Consider the following 18,102-nt stretch of genomic DNA (forward strand, 5'->3'; position numbering starts at 1 on the left):
TTTCTGGTTCCACTCTAGCATGCCAATGAAGATGTGGAGAGAATGCTGCTAGGAAACAAGTGTGACATGGAAGACAAGAGGGTGGTACCAAAAGCAAAAGGCGAGCAGGTGAGTGGCAGTGTGTCCAGAGGCCAGACTTCTTCCCCTTGACCAATGAAAAGTCTCTGGTTTCTCTTTTGATCGTCAAGCGTGTGGGGGAGAATCTTTGCTGGAAGAGGGCAGTGGGCAGCTGCTATGTGAGTTGACCTCACTTGAATGTGCACTGAGGGCAGGCAGCTTAGTCAGGGCTGGAGAGGTGCAGTGAACTTGCATGTGTTGAAATTTCTCACAGACCCAGCAGCTGTCTAAGTCAACTCAGTAGATGTGTTGCATTTGCTTTACAGAATATAATCATAATGAGATGAGCTATCATAATGAGATGTAAAAAATCCAGGTTTGTATTTTTCTTTTTTTTTTAACTCAGGATATGAACTTGAAGTTGAAAACCATTTTATTCCTTGATTCTGACCTCTTATAATATTCCACCTTAGTCTGGTCACATGAAAACTGGCCCCCATTAGCTGCCCTGATAGCAGCTGGGTTTTGGTTACTGTGTGACCCGAAGTGTTGGACTGGATGGGTCATTGGCCTGATCCACCACAGCTTCTCTTATGTTTTTAAATGGTTTATCTCTTCCTTTACCTTTTAAGAGCCTCTTATGGCGCAGGGTGGTAAGACAGCCAACATGCTGTCTGAAGCTCTGGCCATGAGGCTGGGAGTTCGATTCCAGCAGCCGGCTCAAGGTTGACTCAGCCTTCCATCCTTCGGAGGTTGGTAAAATGAGTATTTAGCTTGCTGGGGGGTGGTAAAATAGTAATGAACAGGGAAGGAAAAGGCAAACTACCCTGTATTGAGTCTGCCAAGAAAATTCTAGAGGGCGTCTCCCCAAGGGTGAGTCATGACTTGCACAGGGGATACCTTTACCTTTACCTTACCTTTTAAAATGAGTCCTCTCCCATAAGTTCCTTGGGGAACAATCTGGTGGCCTATTGAAAATCCAGCATTTTAGTGCGATGTGTCTTGATTTTCAGCATGCTAGCCTCATTCTCTGCATTGTGTGTAACAGGCCTGTTTTGAAAGGGTGTCTCTTCAGCTGCCGGAAAGGCTTTTATATTTTACTATGAGTGCTTGACTTTTGCTGCTATGGTTAATTTATGTCCTGTACACTGCTGGGTGGGGGAGTGTTAGGGCAGTGTCAGCCCTGTTGCCCTTGCTGACTTGTGCCAGCTGCAGGAAATATTTACTAAATTAACAGACTTTCTCTTTTTTGTTGGTGTAGATTTCAAGGGAGCATGGGATTAGGTTTTTCGAAACTAGTGCAAAAGCAAATATAAACATTGAGAAGGCATTCCTCACGTTAGCAGAAGACATTCTTCGAAAGGTAACTGCGGACTTAATTTCTCGCTTTGGTAGACCAGTGTATAAAATCTCCCCTGAAACTGTAAACTGTCGTCAGCCTCCATTTCCCCCAAATAGTAATCTCTTTTGTGAGAGGCCATAAGCTTAAAATCAAGTATAGTTCAATGTTTCTCCAAATAGCTTGAAAATCAGCATGCATGAGGACACACCTGTGTATTAAAAAAATCAATTTTATTTTAGTGTGCCTACCTACCCTTGCCTGTTCTGTTTCCTTAAGATTGTGAGACAAATTCCTGGCACTAAGTGCTCTGAAGAATATCATCTGAATTTCCTATATGACTTATTTCCAGTGACTGAGAAATGGCTGTTGGAACCTCAGCATGCCTTGTAACTCTCTTATATTTGCTTCTTTATTGTAGACCCCTGTAAAAGAGCCCAACAGTGAAAATGTAGATATCAGCAGTGGAGGAGGAGTGACAGGCTGGAAGAGCAAGTGCTGCTGAATGTGTTTCCCCTCACCAAGCGCCATCCACCGCCCCTCCTCTTCTTGCTGCGGAGTAAAACCACTTTGCCCATTTTAACCTTAAATATTTTTTTTTGTTCCTCATCTTAACACGGCTCCCTTATTCTTCTTCCGTTTTAGGAGAGCTCGCTGACTATAAAGTTCTTGAAACAAACTGTATTAAAAAGAAAATCATGTCTGAATTCTTTTTTTTTTCCTTTTCCTTTTTTTAAATGTACCAGCTCCAACTCAGCATCACACTCTGGTTGTATTATAGTTCGGTCTTAACATTAAAACTTAGAGCAATCATTTCAGCTCCAGCCTGCAAATTGTAAGAGAATAAAACTTTAGCATTAACGGTTTCTTTTGTACAACAGTGGGGTTTTTTTGTTATGAATAATGTGCTTGAGTCACTATATTTGCATCAGTAACAACAACAAAAAAATCATTCGCCTTGAGTATGTAAATGGGGTTTATTTTGTCCTGTGCCTTATGTGGAAAGAAACTTTGGTTCCCCCCACCCTTTCCGTATTCTGGTTGAAATACGAGCAGGAGATTTACTATCCACAACTGATCATGCCATATTTAAAAATTTAAACTCTCTTGCCATGACTTTACTGTGGTTGATGTAGTGAATTGAGGACAAAGGGGTTAGAGCAAGATATTCCAACCTGCTTGGTGTCTCCTTTTTCCTAGGAGGCTTGATCCCTGACCAGTGTCTGCTGCCATGTTCTTTCTCACTAGGTTTTTTCCCCCCTCTTTTTTTTCTTTTGTTGCCTGCATGCCAGTTTTGTGTGTTTTTTTTAAATGGTGTGATGTGTTATGAGACAGCAGTACAGTATGTATGCCCAGTTAAATACAAAGCACTGATCTAGCTTTCTGAGGTAAAAAAAATTAAGTATCTAATCTTTGTCTAGCAACCGTCAGACCACCTACTACGCCTTCCCCTCCCTTCCCTCCCACGTAGTCATTGGGGTCTATGGTAATGGAAGCGGTAATTGCATGCATTAGTTTTTCTATGGAGGATGATGTGGCTGTCTTTTCTTCGTGTATGCCATGTGGTTCCCAAATCAGCAACCATTAAATAAATATGAATTTGGTTCTCTTGTTTGCTGTTCCAGGCAGATGACTTGGTAGCCTAGGAAATATTTAAAATTGGGGTGGGGGGACAGGGGCAAGATGATCACCACCCCCATAATGCTCTCTTTCTGTGTTAAGTTCTTCATAATAATAAAAAAAATCCCTTGTTTACAACCATGGGCAATTGTTAATTCTTTCATTGAATACTGAAGAATGATAAGCAGAAAAACCCCAAACCCTAGCTTTTTTCTTATGAGGAGGGAGGGTAAGCAGACAAGTTCTATCTGATGTGGGGTGGGGCAGCTTGGGTATGTGACTAGTTTTCCAGCTGGTGTTTTGTCACTCTTCTCATCAGTGAGATACCTGCTTTGAAACAAGGGACGGGTCTCATTCACTTCCTGCAGAGCTGGGGTCAGAGGGCAGGAGACAGTTCCTTTTGAGGCTCAAGCTGAAACTGCACACACTTGGCTCACCTACACTTGCCACCCAGGAGGACTCATGCAACATAAATTTCCTGCAGAGTTTTCCTCCACCACCCCCCCTTTTAAGAACACATGTTCCTGAGATTACTTTGAGGCAGACCTTTTGCACTTAGTTTTAGAAAAGGTCCTCTGTGCTAATTACAACAGCCAGTGATGCTGAATGAATTTTCATGAAAGGAAAGTGTTTAGAACCTTAGCCCAGATCTGGTGTTACCGGTATAGTAACACTTCCCTCCTTCTCTCTTGTGCTTGGCAGTCTGTCTTTCTGTGATGGTTTAACCTTTCCCAGCTGAGTGGCTGTTAAAGCAAGGGCAAAACCCTGGGACTTGAGGTGACAAATCAAGAAAGGTTTTGTTCCTCACATATTGATGTACTGATTAGCATTGTAAATACAAATTCATACCTTTTCAGATCTGCACTTTCTGACATTATCAAAAAAGGGATTATGGAGTATGCATCATTTTTTTTTGTATAATCATTGTTTAAAAACATGCGCTTATTTGCTTCCTGGGGCTTGGCCCTCCTGTATCTCTTTGAGATTCTTTGTAAAAAAAACTGTGTTCATTAAGCACCAAGCAGTTAAAAAACAAACAAAAACAGTCCACTCTCTGGTACTACTAGCAAAAATTCATATTCTACTTAACAAGTTAAATAAACTGAAATATTTCTAGCTGGTCTATTTCTGTTGATATTGAAGTGTGATCTGAGTCTCATTAATTTCTCGCTATGTAAAGTATGCCTGTTTCTCTAATATTGAAGTGCTGCTTGTAAACACATTGCAGTTGTGCCCAAAGACCAAACTCAGGAGGGGAGAGCAAAAGGCTGGAACTGCGCTAACCTCCTGGCATCACTATCTACATCCTGTGTCTTTAATTTCGCCAGAGCAGTGGTACTCAGAGCCATGTTTAGTAAAGGTAAAGGTATCCCCTGTGCAAGCACCGAGTCATGTCTGACCCTTGGGGTGACGCCCTCTAGCGTTTTCATGGCAGACTCAATACAGGGTGGTTTGCCAGTGCTTTCCCCAGTCATGACCGTTTTACCCCCCAGCAAGCTGGGTACTCATTTTACCGACCTCGGAGGGATGGAAGGCTGAGTCGACCTTGAGCCGGCTGCTGGGATTGAACTCCCAGCCTCATGGGCAAAGCTTTCAGACGGCTGCCTTACCACTCTGCGCCACAAGAGGCTCTTCATGTTTAGTTATTATCAACCAAAAAACCACGTTTACTTGCAGCTTTGGCATAAGGCCTGCCCCTCGAGGCTCACAGCTTACCTGTGGCTGCCACAGGATTGTCTGTGCCAGAAGCCCTATTAGGCTTGGACTTTACCCACTTTCCAGAAACATGGGGTTGAAAGTGGTGCTCAAAAAAGCCACGTGGCTCCTGAGTGAGAAGCCTTGAACAGTCACAGCAGTGTACCAAGCTCCCTTGACCACAATGCCCAAGAAGCTCCAATCATGTTGCTTTATCCCACCAACCCTGTTCAGGTTTAGTCAGTGGTTCCCCAATCCATGAGCAGGGTTGGCTATAGAGCTGAGGAATACTCCTTTCACAAGTATGTTTATCACTTCTACATGATGGCCAGGCTGTAACCACAGTGGGGATGTGCTTCAGTGGAAGTTTGCAGCTTTAGAGAGGCAATTTCCCTAAGGAGAACTTATGCTAGGCAAGGGTAAGGAGATGTTCAGAGAGTGAGGAGGCTGGCGTTCAGACTTTGCTGTATATTCTTGATATTACAGTCAGTGGGAGTGTTCAGTCCTGTATTGTTCAGTAGGCTTTCTATCTTCTATATCCTTTGTGGGTATGGATAATGCTGAATGACACTCACTGCATTCCTAAGCCAGGCTTTCTCAACCAGGGTTTTTCATGAAACCCTAGGGTTTGACAGCCCTGGGTTTCCCAAATGGCTGGGAGCCAATTGTTTACATGGCTTTAAAATTTGTTAAACAATTATCAGGTGATATGACCATATATAGTTATGTTGGCCACCCTAAATGGCCAATGATGGGCCTACAGGGGGTGGGAAGGGGAGGGGGCCGTGGGTAGGCATGTATACAGCTATGCTTTTCAACCATATTGTGCATGATAACACCACTCAAAGCCTGAAGAATGTTTCAGGGGTTTCTCAATGGAATAAAAGTTGAGAAAGGCTGTCCTAGGCAGAGTTACAGCCTTCTAAGTCCACTGGGCTTAGAAGGGCATACCTGTGTTCAGGATTGTACTGTTTACCCCTTACAGGGGTACAGCAGGGTGTCTGTTGTGGGGAGAGGAATGGGAAGGCGACTGCAAGTTGCTTTGAGCCTCCTTTAGATAGGGAAAAACGGCATATAAGAACCAACTCTTCTTCTTACATCCTTACTGCCTGTTAAAAAGTTAGTTGTATGGGTCATCTGTCTCTGAAAGAGTCTCTTCCTGCTATTCCATCCCATCTTAACCCAACCCAGTGACTTGTACTTGGATGATCTGCAAATCTTGATAAGGCCTGGACATAAGGTAATAGGACCTTTTCTCTGCTATGATTTCTGCCAGCCATAGGAGGAGAGGTGTTGAGGATGAAATCCTAGATTCCTTCAAGATCTTTAAAAGGCTACACAGAGCAAATAAAAATAAAATACATCCCCTCCCCAAAGCAAGGTAAACAACTCGAAGCTCTGTCAGCTGAACTGTGTAGTAGATTCCCAGAAAGAAAGCTGCAGAGGAGGCATTGTAATCCTGACAAAGACGATGGTGAAAACTGTTCTCTAAAAGGAGCCTGCTGGACTAAAAAAACAGGCCATTCTAAGAACTGCTTTCTCTCTTTTTTGCCTGTATCATAAATATGCATGTACATTTCCTTGTATGCATTTTACATGTCCTAATATTTTTTTGAGGGGAAGGGGGCCTTTTTGATGAAGATGTTGCATATGTACTGGGTGGTTATAGGTTATAGGTTAAGAACCGCTGAGCTAACTGGAAACAGGATCTAGGTTAGTGCTGTGGTGCTTATTGAATCCCATGGCACTGTTAAAAAAGAAAAAAGTTCTAAGGACAGTGGCATCTTTATGAACAACCAAGTAATTCTGGGTATAACCTTTCATGTTCATGCACACTTCTGTGCAAGCACATGAGAGCTTATACTCAGAATTAAACTTTGTTGGCCTTAAAGGTACCACAGGACTGTTGCATCTGATCAACATAGCTACCCACCTGTATTAAACACCACCACAAAGCTTTGTATCTAGGCCACTGTGAAAAGGGGTACAAAAACAGCTTCAGGACTGCCTAGGGCAGAGGGCTGGGTTAGAATTTCATCCCAGTTATTTTGAATGCATGTATGGAAGTGAATTCATTCATAAAAGGCTACACATAAAAGCAGCAGCAAAGTATTGCTTTGGGACTACTTCCAAAGCCAGCTCCTAAGTTGCAGTGAGGGTGAAGCATCAAAAATCTATTGCTCCTTTCCCAAGCTATTGCTGTGGGGGGAAGCATTACATCTTTGGAGGGGGGGGGGGAGTTGGGAAAGTGGCAATGCTAAATAAGTAAGTACAGGGAAAAACTGATGTAGGAGCATCCCACACATCCCTAAAAAAACACCAACTCCCACGGTGAAAATTCACTAGCATTGAAGTAACAGTATGTACCAATCCCTCTTTGCAGTCTCTTGTTCGCAGCATCATCTCAGTGTAGAAAGGCATGTTGCACTATTTTGTAGACCCGCTTTCCATTTGTGGGTGTTGTGTGCCCTGGGCCCTCCCTCTCTGCCCTGGAGACCACGTATATTTGGAGGTTGAGGTGTTTATGTGGAATGAAAAAGGAAGGGCTATTCACGTCCTCTAGAAACTAAGTTCAGTCACATTTACACCTGATGAGGCATGAGGTGGGGACTTCTAACAGTGCTGAAATAAGACAACAGAAACGATTTCTCCATGGGCAAATGATTAAGCCATTCTCCATGGCTCTGGCATAGTTTTCTCAGAGGATGCTGTCTTCATAAAGGACATTTTTGATGACCACAAGAAAAACCGCAATGATTTCACAGTTCATGGCCTGAATTTCCCTTTGGGGAGACCATTAAAAGACCATGTAGCAGACATGGGCCCTTGTGCTTGCAACAGAAGAATGATGATTTTTTTTTCAGTTGGTGATTACTGAGTCCTAAGTTTAAATTGTGTAGTTCTAAAGCAGCTGTTTTTTTTCTTTTGATTTTGAAATCCTTTTGGGTGTGCTGTTCGGTGTACAAGGAAGGTGTTCTGGAAATTGAAGAGAACGATATATTTATTACATGTTTCTTGAACCTGCATCCTTCTTTTCTGCAAGGGGTTTCCAGACATTGTCCAAGTCCACTTCAAGAAGTGTACCAGTCAAATGCATTTTTCAACTTTTTGGGCATGGAGTCTCAGCTGACATTGGAAGAGACGTCAGCTGGCTGAGTCTCCCTGCCATGTCCCCGGAAGTAATATCACCCAGCTACAACTGGTCTGCAGTGCTAGAGTTGCCAGGTAGGGTCTGAAGATCCCAAAAACCTACAAACTGAACTGTAGCCAGGATCCTGCGTAGTAGAGAAAGAAAGCCATCACATCACACACATACATTAATCCTGGTGAACGCTAAACTCTTTTAAGACAAAAGAAACATTCACTTGTTTACAGAGTAAATGGTACCAGTAGAATAACACACGTTAAATGACAAGTTGGCTTCAATTTTGTGTGTGATTTTCTGTGTTATGTACATCTGCTGCGCCCCCCCCCCCCAGCCCGGGAGCTCTCCAGAGACCTTTATCAGCCTAGCACCCAGTCCCTCTGCCACCCCCCATCCCACCATGAGTTAAAATGAAAACACCTTGCTTGTCTAGCCACCACTATCACACGTCAGCTTGAAGTGAGAGAAGCCTCAGCTGGCAAAGGTTTGAATGGCTAGGGCTCTTCTCCCCTTCCCAGCCCAACACTGGCCACTTGGGGAGGAGGTGAGATAGAGGGGGGGAATCTTAATTTAAAAAATAGGCCTCTCCCCATGGCACACCAGTTGAGAATCCCTGTTCTAAAAGATGCTGATGTGCTCCTATTTCAGCTCCATAATTCTCTTATTTCTCTGTGTTTCCAAAGTCACCCCTTTTAATGCTCTGATTCATAGGTCTTTTTGTTCTAGCAATTTCAAGGGACCTACCCAGTACGATTTCAGCCAAGGACACATTCTTGCTGCTAGCAGAACCTCAGTTTGCCAGCAGAGGGTACTGTGATCAAGTTTATCAAAAGGCAAATGTCTGCATTTATAGCCATGGTTTAATTGTTTTTTAACGGAGAACTGATGGAGTTTCAACTCTTCCTCTAAATCACATTTCCTGATATAGAAACTATAAAAAGCCTAACCTCAAGAGTGATTATTCAATAGTGAGGAGACATTGAGGATGAGGATATTTCTTCCATTTTCAGTCTTGTATCCTGTTGGTTTCATATTAATTCAGTTACAACTTGCTCTCAAACCAGTGATCTCACCACTAGCAAATGTCTTTTTGGAACAATGAAAAATAATACGACAATACCCCCTTTCAATATTGGCAAAAGCTTCAAAATATTTCCAGCCATATTAAGAATACTAGATTTAAGGCCCACTGTAGCCCAAATACAGCGGGCGCTAGCAGGCAGGTGGCTGGGTGCGCAAGGGACCCCCGAGTCCCCTCCCCCCTGGGCTGGGTGCCTCCTTCCCCTGCCTCCTTCCCCCCAGCTTCATCCCAGGGAAAGGAACGTGGTGGGCCTGCTCTTTTCCCCGGGACGAAGCCTTTCGCCCCCCCCCCCCCGAGGCCCCGAAGCCCGTGTCCCGGCTTCGGCGTTGGGAAAGGAGCAGGGCCACCGCGTCTTCGACACGGCTGCCCTGCTCCTTTCCTGGCGGCGAAGGCTCTTCCTCCAGCCCCCGCTTCGCAGCTCCTGATTGGTCCCTGTGAGTTTTTATCCTGGACTCGCCCCGCCCTTTCTCCTCCCACATTGCCCTTACCGCTTTATTACTGCCACTCCCGCGGAGCGATTTACAGATAGAGAGGAGGGAGACCTCTTTCATTAGAATGGTAGACTTGTAATTCTGCTTTGTACGATTCAGCCTGGAAGAAGAGTTGGTTCTTATATGCCATTTTACCAGAAGGAATCTCAAAGCGGCTTACAATCGCCTTCCCTTTCCTCTCCCCACAACAGGCACCCTGTGATGTAGGTGGGGCTGAGAGAGCCAAGTAGATAAGTGGAGAGCCTTGAGGTCATGCAAGGAATAAGCAGCTTAGGTTCCACAAGGCAGTGCCATACAAAGTGCTTTGCTTGGATGTAGCAAGCTCAGCTTTTGGACAATTGACCTTCATTAACCAGAAATGTTGTCTAAGTAAACTCAAGAAATAAAACTTCCATGAAACAGGCAGATTCAAGTGGGTAGCCATGTTGGCCTGTCTGAAGCAACACAACAAAATCAGAGTCCAGTGGCACCTTTAAGACCAACAAAGAATTATTCAAGGTGTGAGCTTTCGAGTGCACGCACTCTTCCTCAGACAACAGGCAAAACGAGATCCTCAAGTAGGGATGGGTGTGGAAACAACAGCTGTCAAAACCGTAGTACTGAAGGCAAAATATGTTTATTTACTTTGTTGATGCCCCATTTTTCTCCCCACAGGGACCCCGAGTGCCTTACCCACATGCTCCCCTCCATTTCATCCTTACAGCAATCCTGTGACCTAGGCTAGAATGGGAGTGTCTGACTGGCCCAAGTTGATCGAACAAACCTCTATAGCAGAGTGGGGATTTGAATACAGTTTTCCAAGACTTTAGTGTGAACACACCTGATTATTGGTCTGTTCCAAATAGGCCTCATTATTGTGGATTCTACTAAATCCTTTAATTTGTACTATTGAAAGAACACAAGGGGAAAAATGCAACAAGTATAGGGCATGCCAGGACTTGCAGCAGAATAAAACAAACAAAGCAGAAACTGGGGTACATGTAAATGGAAAATACCAGAAAAAAGGGAGAGTTGTGCAATAGAGGTTCTAAAACTTCAAAAGTGCAAAATAGTCATTTATAAAACATCATAAAGATAATAACTGTACAATACTGTGAATTGGTGTACAACACTACAAAAAAAGTTTCAGGCAAAAGTCCAACAGGTTAATTCTCAGCCAGCAAGGATTTTTGTGACTGCAGCCCCTCCCCTCTCCAACCCCTCTCAGCTCATTATTGGGGGGGAGGGCAGGTTGTCATATGTTCATATCACCTGATCAATTTCTAAATAAAAAATTTAAAACTTAACTAACTTTTCCAGTTTACCTGTCTGCCACCAGGTCTCTTGTTTCTGAACTCTTTTCTGTCTCTTCTTTAAAGTCTCTGTGTACACACTCTGTGTACACCTCTTCTCTGAGCTCCAGAAGCATAGCTTGTCTTTCTATCCTTCAGCTCTTGCTTCTCTTCCTGCTTGTCTTCTCCTTCGCCCACAGTCCTTTTCTATGATATTCGTTCCGTTTCCCTCTCCTTCCAAGTAACACAGATTGTTGCAAGACAGTTCTTATCAGTCCAAAGGAATGTCGATATTGTAAACAATAAAAAACCACAAGAGCCAATTTGTCCGATTTTCTCTTTCAATTGAAATCAGTCAGACGGAGGCCAGACTCTTGAATCAAACAACAGAACAGGTTAGAAGTCTAAGTTCCAATCATGGACAACAGGGCAGGGGGGAGCAGGGGCACTGAAAAGAAATTAACACCTATACCATCTTAAATCCACTAGATCAGGGGTAGTCAACCCGTGGTCCTCCAGATGTCCATGGACTACAATTCCCATGAGCCCCTGCCAGCAAATGCTGGCAGGGGCTCATGGGAATTGTAGTCCATGGACATCTGGAGGACCACAGGTTGACTACCCCTGCACTAGATCAGCTACAAATGGCTCTTGAGAATGTGATAGATGAGTCTGTCTTTTAAATATTAGTATCAATGGCTTTCTTTTAGCCTGGAGTGAAGAGGAAATTTTAGAAATAAATAAAAAGTGGGTGGCATTGCCTTGGCTTCTACTCGTGGGCAATCCAGATGAGAACAAGAGACTCTTTGGATGCCTCCACAGTTCAAATTCAGCCCCCAATATACTAGAACTGCTGGGGGGGGAATGGGCTTTTTGGGTTTTTTTGTTGTACCCCCTGTTCCTGCTGTACCCCCACAAATTGAGCACCTTGAACAAGAGACAGCTAAAGGGCTGTCTACTCATGAGGCCATCTTCCCAGCATTGTCCCTGGCAGCGATTTGGGATGGTGCTTAACACCACCTCTCAAAATTGCAAAGGTGCCCACAAGGTCAAGGTGGTTGGGGATTCCTGATCTACAATGTGGCCACATGCACAATTCTGGTTTTATAAGCTTTCACAGCTGGAAAAGTGCATCCCAAAATGAAAATAAAGTAATTTTTTTGTAAAGAAAAAAAAATCAGTGAAGGGAAGAAGTGATATGGGCTAGCAGAAGAACACTTGATAGATTTACAATAAGTTTTTCTTCCGCTTTCATAACATATGAACTTGGTGGGTCACTCAGTGAAATTAATTGACAGGGGTTAATTGCCATATGGAATGCCTTGCTACAACATTTGGTGTCAGCCACCATCTTAAATGGCTTCTAAAAAGGGGTTGGACAAAATTCATAGGCTAGCAATATCTATCAGCCCTGTTGGAAACCTCCATGTCCAGAATAATAATATTTAAAGCTATAATTTATGGGAGGAAACACATTCCATGGGGATGAAAGGGGAGAGCTTCCAAGAAGCTTTTGCTTAACCACTACAGGAAACAGGAAGCTGGATTAGATGACCATTGATCCAAGACAGCTTGGCTCTCCTGATGTTCTTGTGTTTTAACGTCAAGCTCTCCTACCCCAAGAAAGAAACCAGGTATTAACTCACACCAGCCCATGTCAATAAGATTGCAAGCAAGCCTGACTGTCAGAGTTTAATTACAAAAGCTCCCTTCAAAGACAAAGGGCTACTTGAGACGTATCACAAAATCATAGAGTTGGAAGGGGTCCTACAGGCCATCTAGTCCAACCCTCTGCTCAATGTAGGATCAGCCCAAAACATCCTAAAGCATCCTAAAGTATCCATTTCAATTGGAAATATAACCCTCATAAGGAAAGTCTGTAACTCCAGCATCATTCTGGGATTTATTGTGCTAATACTATCCCTGAATATCAGAGATATTTATCTATTCCTTTGTAGGCCACTGTAGAAGACCTGCCCAAGCCTTAAAGACCAGCCACAGATCTCAAACTAAGATGGGAGAGGGCTCCCTTAGCCCTTGTTCCCCTCCTTTCTCCTGGTCCTGCTCCTTTCAAATTGAGGAGCAAGAGCCAGTAAGTGTCCTCTGGCCAGCTTCCCCTCACTTTATGGCCTGTCCTGTCCAGCCACCCCTTTGGAACTACCATGAGATGTGACTGTCTGTCTTTCCCCACCTCTGGTCCAGGCTGCCTCCAGTTCATTGTCAGGCCATGGGCTGTTGCCAACCAGATGACCAGTAGGCACTGCTTGAAAAACCCAGCATGTGTTTCCAGCTTGGAGAGACTCCTGCTGAGAGCGACTCCTCAGACACTCCTGGAGTTGATGAGCCCAGAGGTCTCCGAGGTCCCCAACACCAGCCTTTCTTGCTGAGACACGAGAGGGTTTATGCAGCATGAGACAAGGCAGCCAAATCAATGAGGCAGCCAACAAAATGCAGTAAGACTACAATCACAAAAATTGGAAACAATGCCCCGCCCCAAAGTATCAAACATAAGGTGACCAGATTTTAACATTGGTAAAGCAGGACACCATTGACCGGGCGGGTGTGTGTGTGTGGGTGTGGGGGGGGGGGGGTTCTTGATTTAAAATTTGGTCTATATGGAGCAACAAAAAGTTTCACAGAACGCATAGAACGCAAAAATAGTATTGTAATATATATATATTTTTAATTTCAACCTAAGTCTAATTTGCCAGGTGCCCCCAGATGTCCCTCCAAAAGCGGGACAATCTGGTGACCTTAAACATGAAAGACGCGGGCCCAGCCGAGAGGCCTGCTGGCCAGAGAGCTCCCTGCCGGAGCGGGCGGCAGGTGGCGGGCCGGGCGCCCCGCAGACGGCTGGCCGGCTGCCTCGAAGGGGCGTGGGAGCACGCTGGGCGGGACGCCCTTCGGGGGCGGGTCTGAGCAGCCCGGCAAAGGCGGGCGAGGGACGGAGGCGGGGATGGTGCCGGCCGGAGGGAGCGCAGGCTGCCTCTTGCGCGCCGGGGCGCCCTGCCCGGGAGCCGGGCCTGCCGTCGCACGGGGCGGACGGACGTCGTCGCCGCCGCCGCTGCTGCTGCTGCTGCTGCTGCCGCCGCCGCCGCCGCCGCCGCCTTCGCGCTTCTTGGCCGGAGCGGGCGGGCGAGTGGGCGCGGCGGGGGAGCGCGGCCGGCGGGGCTGCTGAGCGTGTGCCTGGACGGAGCGGGCGAGGCTGCTGCGGGGCGATGCCGCGGCGACGGGGCGGGCGGCCAGCATGGAGCGACTGGCGGCGGCGCTGGAGCGCGTGGCGTGGAGCCCGGGACCGCCGCTGCCGCTCGACCTCATCGTGGCCAAGTGCCGCCTGCCCGCCCTCGTGCGCCCCGGGCCCGGTGGGTCAGCCGTCGGAGGGGCGGCGGCGGGGGGGGGGGAGGCGCTGACTTTCTGCGGGCGGCGGCAGGGTCGAGGCACTGGGTGGCCTCAGGTGGAAGATCCAGCCCGCTGCCCACTCCCTGGCGGGGGGGCATGAGCCGGCTGCAGCCGTGCCACTGAAGGGAACAGGAGCTGCACCAGTGGGGCTTACGGGGTGGGTGGGCGGGCGGGCGGGCTGTGCCCTTCGAGGCTGATCTGTGTTGCCCCCTCCCCGTGGTGGCACCCCGCTTAATCCATGGCCTGATGCTGCCTTCACCTTGCCTGGAGGGAGGGCATCCTTTGTCTGGCCAGTCCCCGGGCGCCTGCCTTCCTCAAATCCGGACTCTGATACTTTTTTGGGGAAAGGCCCTTCGCGGCTCTTCACCAAGGAGCCCTTTCAGTCTGTTGCCGCGAGGATAATGAACTTCACCAAAGGAGTCCGTTTTGTAAAAAGCCTGCATCCCGTTTGCTGGCCTTAATGCCTAGGGCGGGGGAGGGGGGGAGAGATCGGGGCGCTGTGTGGGGAGGAGGCTGGTGGGGGAGAGAAAGGATGCATCTGTCTCCGAAATGGGTCTCAGTAATCCGTTGGAGGGGGGGCAAACTTTATGGGGGGTGTTTTAAGCCATGAAAATGTGTTCCACAGTCGGAGGGGGAGGGGGGTGGCTTTTCCAACCAGAGGGTCGCCTACCCTGGCAACTGGTATCTCTCCCATCTCTGCCCTCCCCCCCCCCAACCGCCCCAATTTCTGTCGCTCTGATTGCTGGGGAGGGATGGGTTGCAGATGGCACTCATTCTGTTCCTGCAAACCCCTGGCAGAGGGGAGCCGGGGGGGGGGTGTTTCTGTGGCAGTCTGCCCAGCTTAGGTTTTGTACACCGTGAGAAGAATGGGGATTTTTTCCATCCGTGGTACGTGTGATGCCTTGCATACTAATGGGAGGGGAAACCGGAGTGTCTCTCCCCTCCTCCTGTTTTATTTGTGAATGAGTTTGGGGAGGGGGGCAGGGAAGGGAAAGCCGGGGCTGGCGTCTCTCGATCTCCCCCTCCCTGACTCTTCAATTGCCAGGGAGGCCTAATGAGACTGCCGGGACCTGACCCCCATCCAGAAGTGTAAATGACATCAAGGCAACAGACAGTTGTCACTTGGGCCTCTTCCCCCCCCCCCCCAATTCACAGAGACGGGAGGGGGCGCTCCTCTGGAGATCGTGCCTTGCCCCCATGCAAGCAGGCATGCGCCAGCCCGCTAAGCATCTGTTGTTGTTATCTTGCAAAAAACGTAAACTTCAAGTTCTTCTCTTCCCCAGACTGGCATTGTGGTTTCTCTTCCATGCCTGCTGAGTTTGTCTGATCTGGAAGGAAACCCAGAAGGCTCCTGTGTCAAGCAGTGTTGATGCCCATGGACTATATCAGGCCCACTGAGACTCTGTTCTCCGTGGCTGCCAAGATTTTAGAAGAAGAGGAAGAGTTGATTCTATAGTGAACCCAAGGTCACCCAGCTGGCTGCATGTGGGGAAACGTGGAATCAAACCTGGCTCACCAGATTAGAAGTCTGCACTCCTAACCACTACACCAAGCTGGCTTTTAGTGCTTCTGTGCTGGTTGTGGTGGTTACCAGTATCCTGGTCCTTGTAGCTGTGTTTTCCTTATTGCACGTGGAGGCAGGGACTGGGTTGCTGGCCACTGCTGCAACCAGCGGGTGTACAGAAAAGTTCTTTTGTATTCCTTTGTAATTGGGTTTTGAACACAGGTTGGCCTCAGGTGGGATGTATGAAAGGCTGGCCACAATTTGTACATCATTGTCAGATTGATAGACTGAAATTTGAATCCACTAACACCTTAAAGACCACCAAACATTTCCAGATGCTTTATTAGAGGGAGTCCAATCAAACTTTGTCAGATCTGAGCTTATACCCTGGAAACTTTTGTTGATCTTCAAAGTGCCCCTGTACTTGAGTCTAAACTTCATTGCTCAGCATTTGCTGCTGCCTTGGCAGATCTCTCCATCAAAAAGATGTGCTCTGGCTGGTTTTTGTATTTTGTGCGACTGTAATTTGGAAATAGATTCAAATCTGGAAGTTGGTCTACAGCAGTGGTTCTCAACCTTCCTAATGCCACAACCATTTAATACAGCTTCTCGTGTTGTGGTGACCCCCAACCATAAAATGATGCAAGTGTTCTTTCACAGACATTAAACCGAAACTGACCAATGGCGTGAAGATCCATTGTTCAGGATTGTATATAAATGGGTTTTTCCACCCCGGGGTTTCTCAGTTCAGTTCTGTCCCACCATGCCGACCTCGCTCTTTTCCGCTGCTCCAGACAGACGAATGCCCCCTGACCAAGCTGCTTGTCCTGCCGCAACCCCCATGAAAGGGTCGTTCGACCCCCAGGATGAGAACCACTGGTCTACGAGGAATTTGAAAACCACTGCAGTGGGTTAGGATAGAGATCTGGATGCTGTGAAGGCTGATGGTCTTCCAATGTGAGAATGGCTGATAATGGCAAACCTGCCATTGTGCCCATGATAATAACCTGAATAAACAGAAAAATTTCAGAGCTGGCAATGGCAAAAAGCTTTATTCACAATGAGTTCCTAGGTATAAAACCTCATTTTCATATTTTACTTCCTCAGTAAGCTTCTCGCTGTGGGGGGGGGGAAGAGGGAGGCGCAGCCGCCAGCACACTGGCCGGCGCGAAAACGCATGTGTGGAGCTGGCGGGGCACAAACGCATGTGCATGTGCATGCTCGTTTGCGCAGAGCTGCCGTGCATGCGCCGCGCCCCCAGGCCGTGCTCTCCCCCCAACCCCTGCTAGCGGTCCCCAGCCTTAAAAAGGTTGGGGGCCACTGTTATAAATGACCCACCAACACCCACACTAGAGGGAAGGCTGAGGGGGCTGTGCCAGGTGGCCATTGGGCATCCGTTGCAAATGACCCCTGCATCTAGCCTGGGGCCTGCAGCATCCAGGGACTGGGCTGCCCATGGCTAATACCCATGTCACCAACCATCCTCCACCCACTGGAACAGGTATCGGGGTGCAGGCTGGTTGGGGCTCTTGGCTTCCACCACTTGCAGGGGCTTGATGGGACCCAGTGCACCAGTATCACGTGTGGAGCCCAGGTCATGAGCCTGGCTCCCATACCTTATATATGCCATTGCAAGCAGGGTGGGTACATGGATGGGAGACCCTTAAGACTGCAGAGGAAGGCAACGGCAAACTCCCTCTAGTCCTCACTTACCTTGAAAGCCCCTTGTGGGGTCACCTTAAGTCAGTTGTGATTTGATGACACTTCTCCACATCCATAAGTGTCCCAAGAGATGGGAGATACCACGCTGGCCACTTTCTTACTGGATCACTGCCCCGATCTGTACTGGCTTCTTTGCACCCTGGCTTAGATTGGGGAAATGATGCAACTGGAGTCTGTTATGGGTCCTTGAGTCTGGAGGGCTCATATGATGTGCAGTGGGGGAGGTGGGGAATGAAATTTCTCTTTGCTGTGTGATGCGCTTTTAAGTTCTTGATGTTTTCAAGGGATAAACGCAAGAGGTCAAGGTGGCCAGGAGGTTCCCCCTCTCTTAACAAAGATTCTTTAGGTGGGGACAGCGTACTGGAGGTGCTGCTCTGTGACAGCTCCCGTGTCATGCAGGAAGATCGTGCTTTTCCATATGATTCGCTACAAATTCATAATACAAACTCTGCAAGGCGAGTTGAAGTTTGTATTAGGAAGGAACATGTCTAACTCCCTGCTGCCCTTTATTAAGAATTCTCAGCTCAGAATGGAAGAGCCTTTGACTCTAGCTGCCCCCAGTGTGTGTCCAGAGGCCAGGGTTTTGGTTTCTGTGTGACCAGTATGCATCTAAACAGTAGTTGGGATAACAGCTTTGGTGCTGATAATTTGTAGGTTTTTCCACCACTTTCTTTGTATCTCCACCCCCTTCCTGGCTTGGTGGTGGCTGAGATCTGCTGCTTTTTGAATGCAGAGAAAGAATTAGTGCAAATCGCTTTGGAGAACCTTTGAAGTGGAG

General features: G+C 47.2%; 2 protein-coding genes across 2 annotated transcripts in view; both read left to right on the plus strand.

Moving 5' to 3' along the window:
- The window catches only part of RAB10 (RAB10, member RAS oncogene family), a 36,898-nt gene extending 32,766 nt beyond the window's left edge, over window positions 1–4,132 (plus strand). Inside the window, exons 4-6 of the mRNA XM_077330755.1 lie at window positions 19–108; window positions 1,319–1,420; window positions 1,818–4,132. Of these exons, the coding sequence (XP_077186870.1) occupies window positions 19–108; window positions 1,319–1,420; window positions 1,818–1,901 (276 nt within the window). The 3' untranslated portion in view covers window positions 1,902–4,132. The remainder of the gene's footprint in view (window positions 1–18; window positions 109–1,318; window positions 1,421–1,817) is intronic.
- Window positions 4,133–13,623: 9,491 nt separating this feature from the next.
- The window catches only part of GAREM2 (GRB2 associated regulator of MAPK1 subtype 2), a 36,586-nt gene continuing 32,107 nt past the window's right edge, over window positions 13,624–18,102 (plus strand). Inside the window, exon 1 of the mRNA XM_077330770.1 lies at window positions 13,624–14,061. Within this exon, the coding sequence (XP_077186885.1) occupies window positions 13,947–14,061 (115 nt within the window). The 5' untranslated portion in view covers window positions 13,624–13,946. The remainder of the gene's footprint in view (window positions 14,062–18,102) is intronic.

Source organism: Paroedura picta, chromosome 1, assembly GCF_049243985.1.
Source record: "Paroedura picta isolate Pp20150507F chromosome 1, Ppicta_v3.0, whole genome shotgun sequence".
Taxonomy (NCBI): Eukaryota; Metazoa; Chordata; class Lepidosauria; order Squamata; family Gekkonidae; genus Paroedura; species Paroedura picta.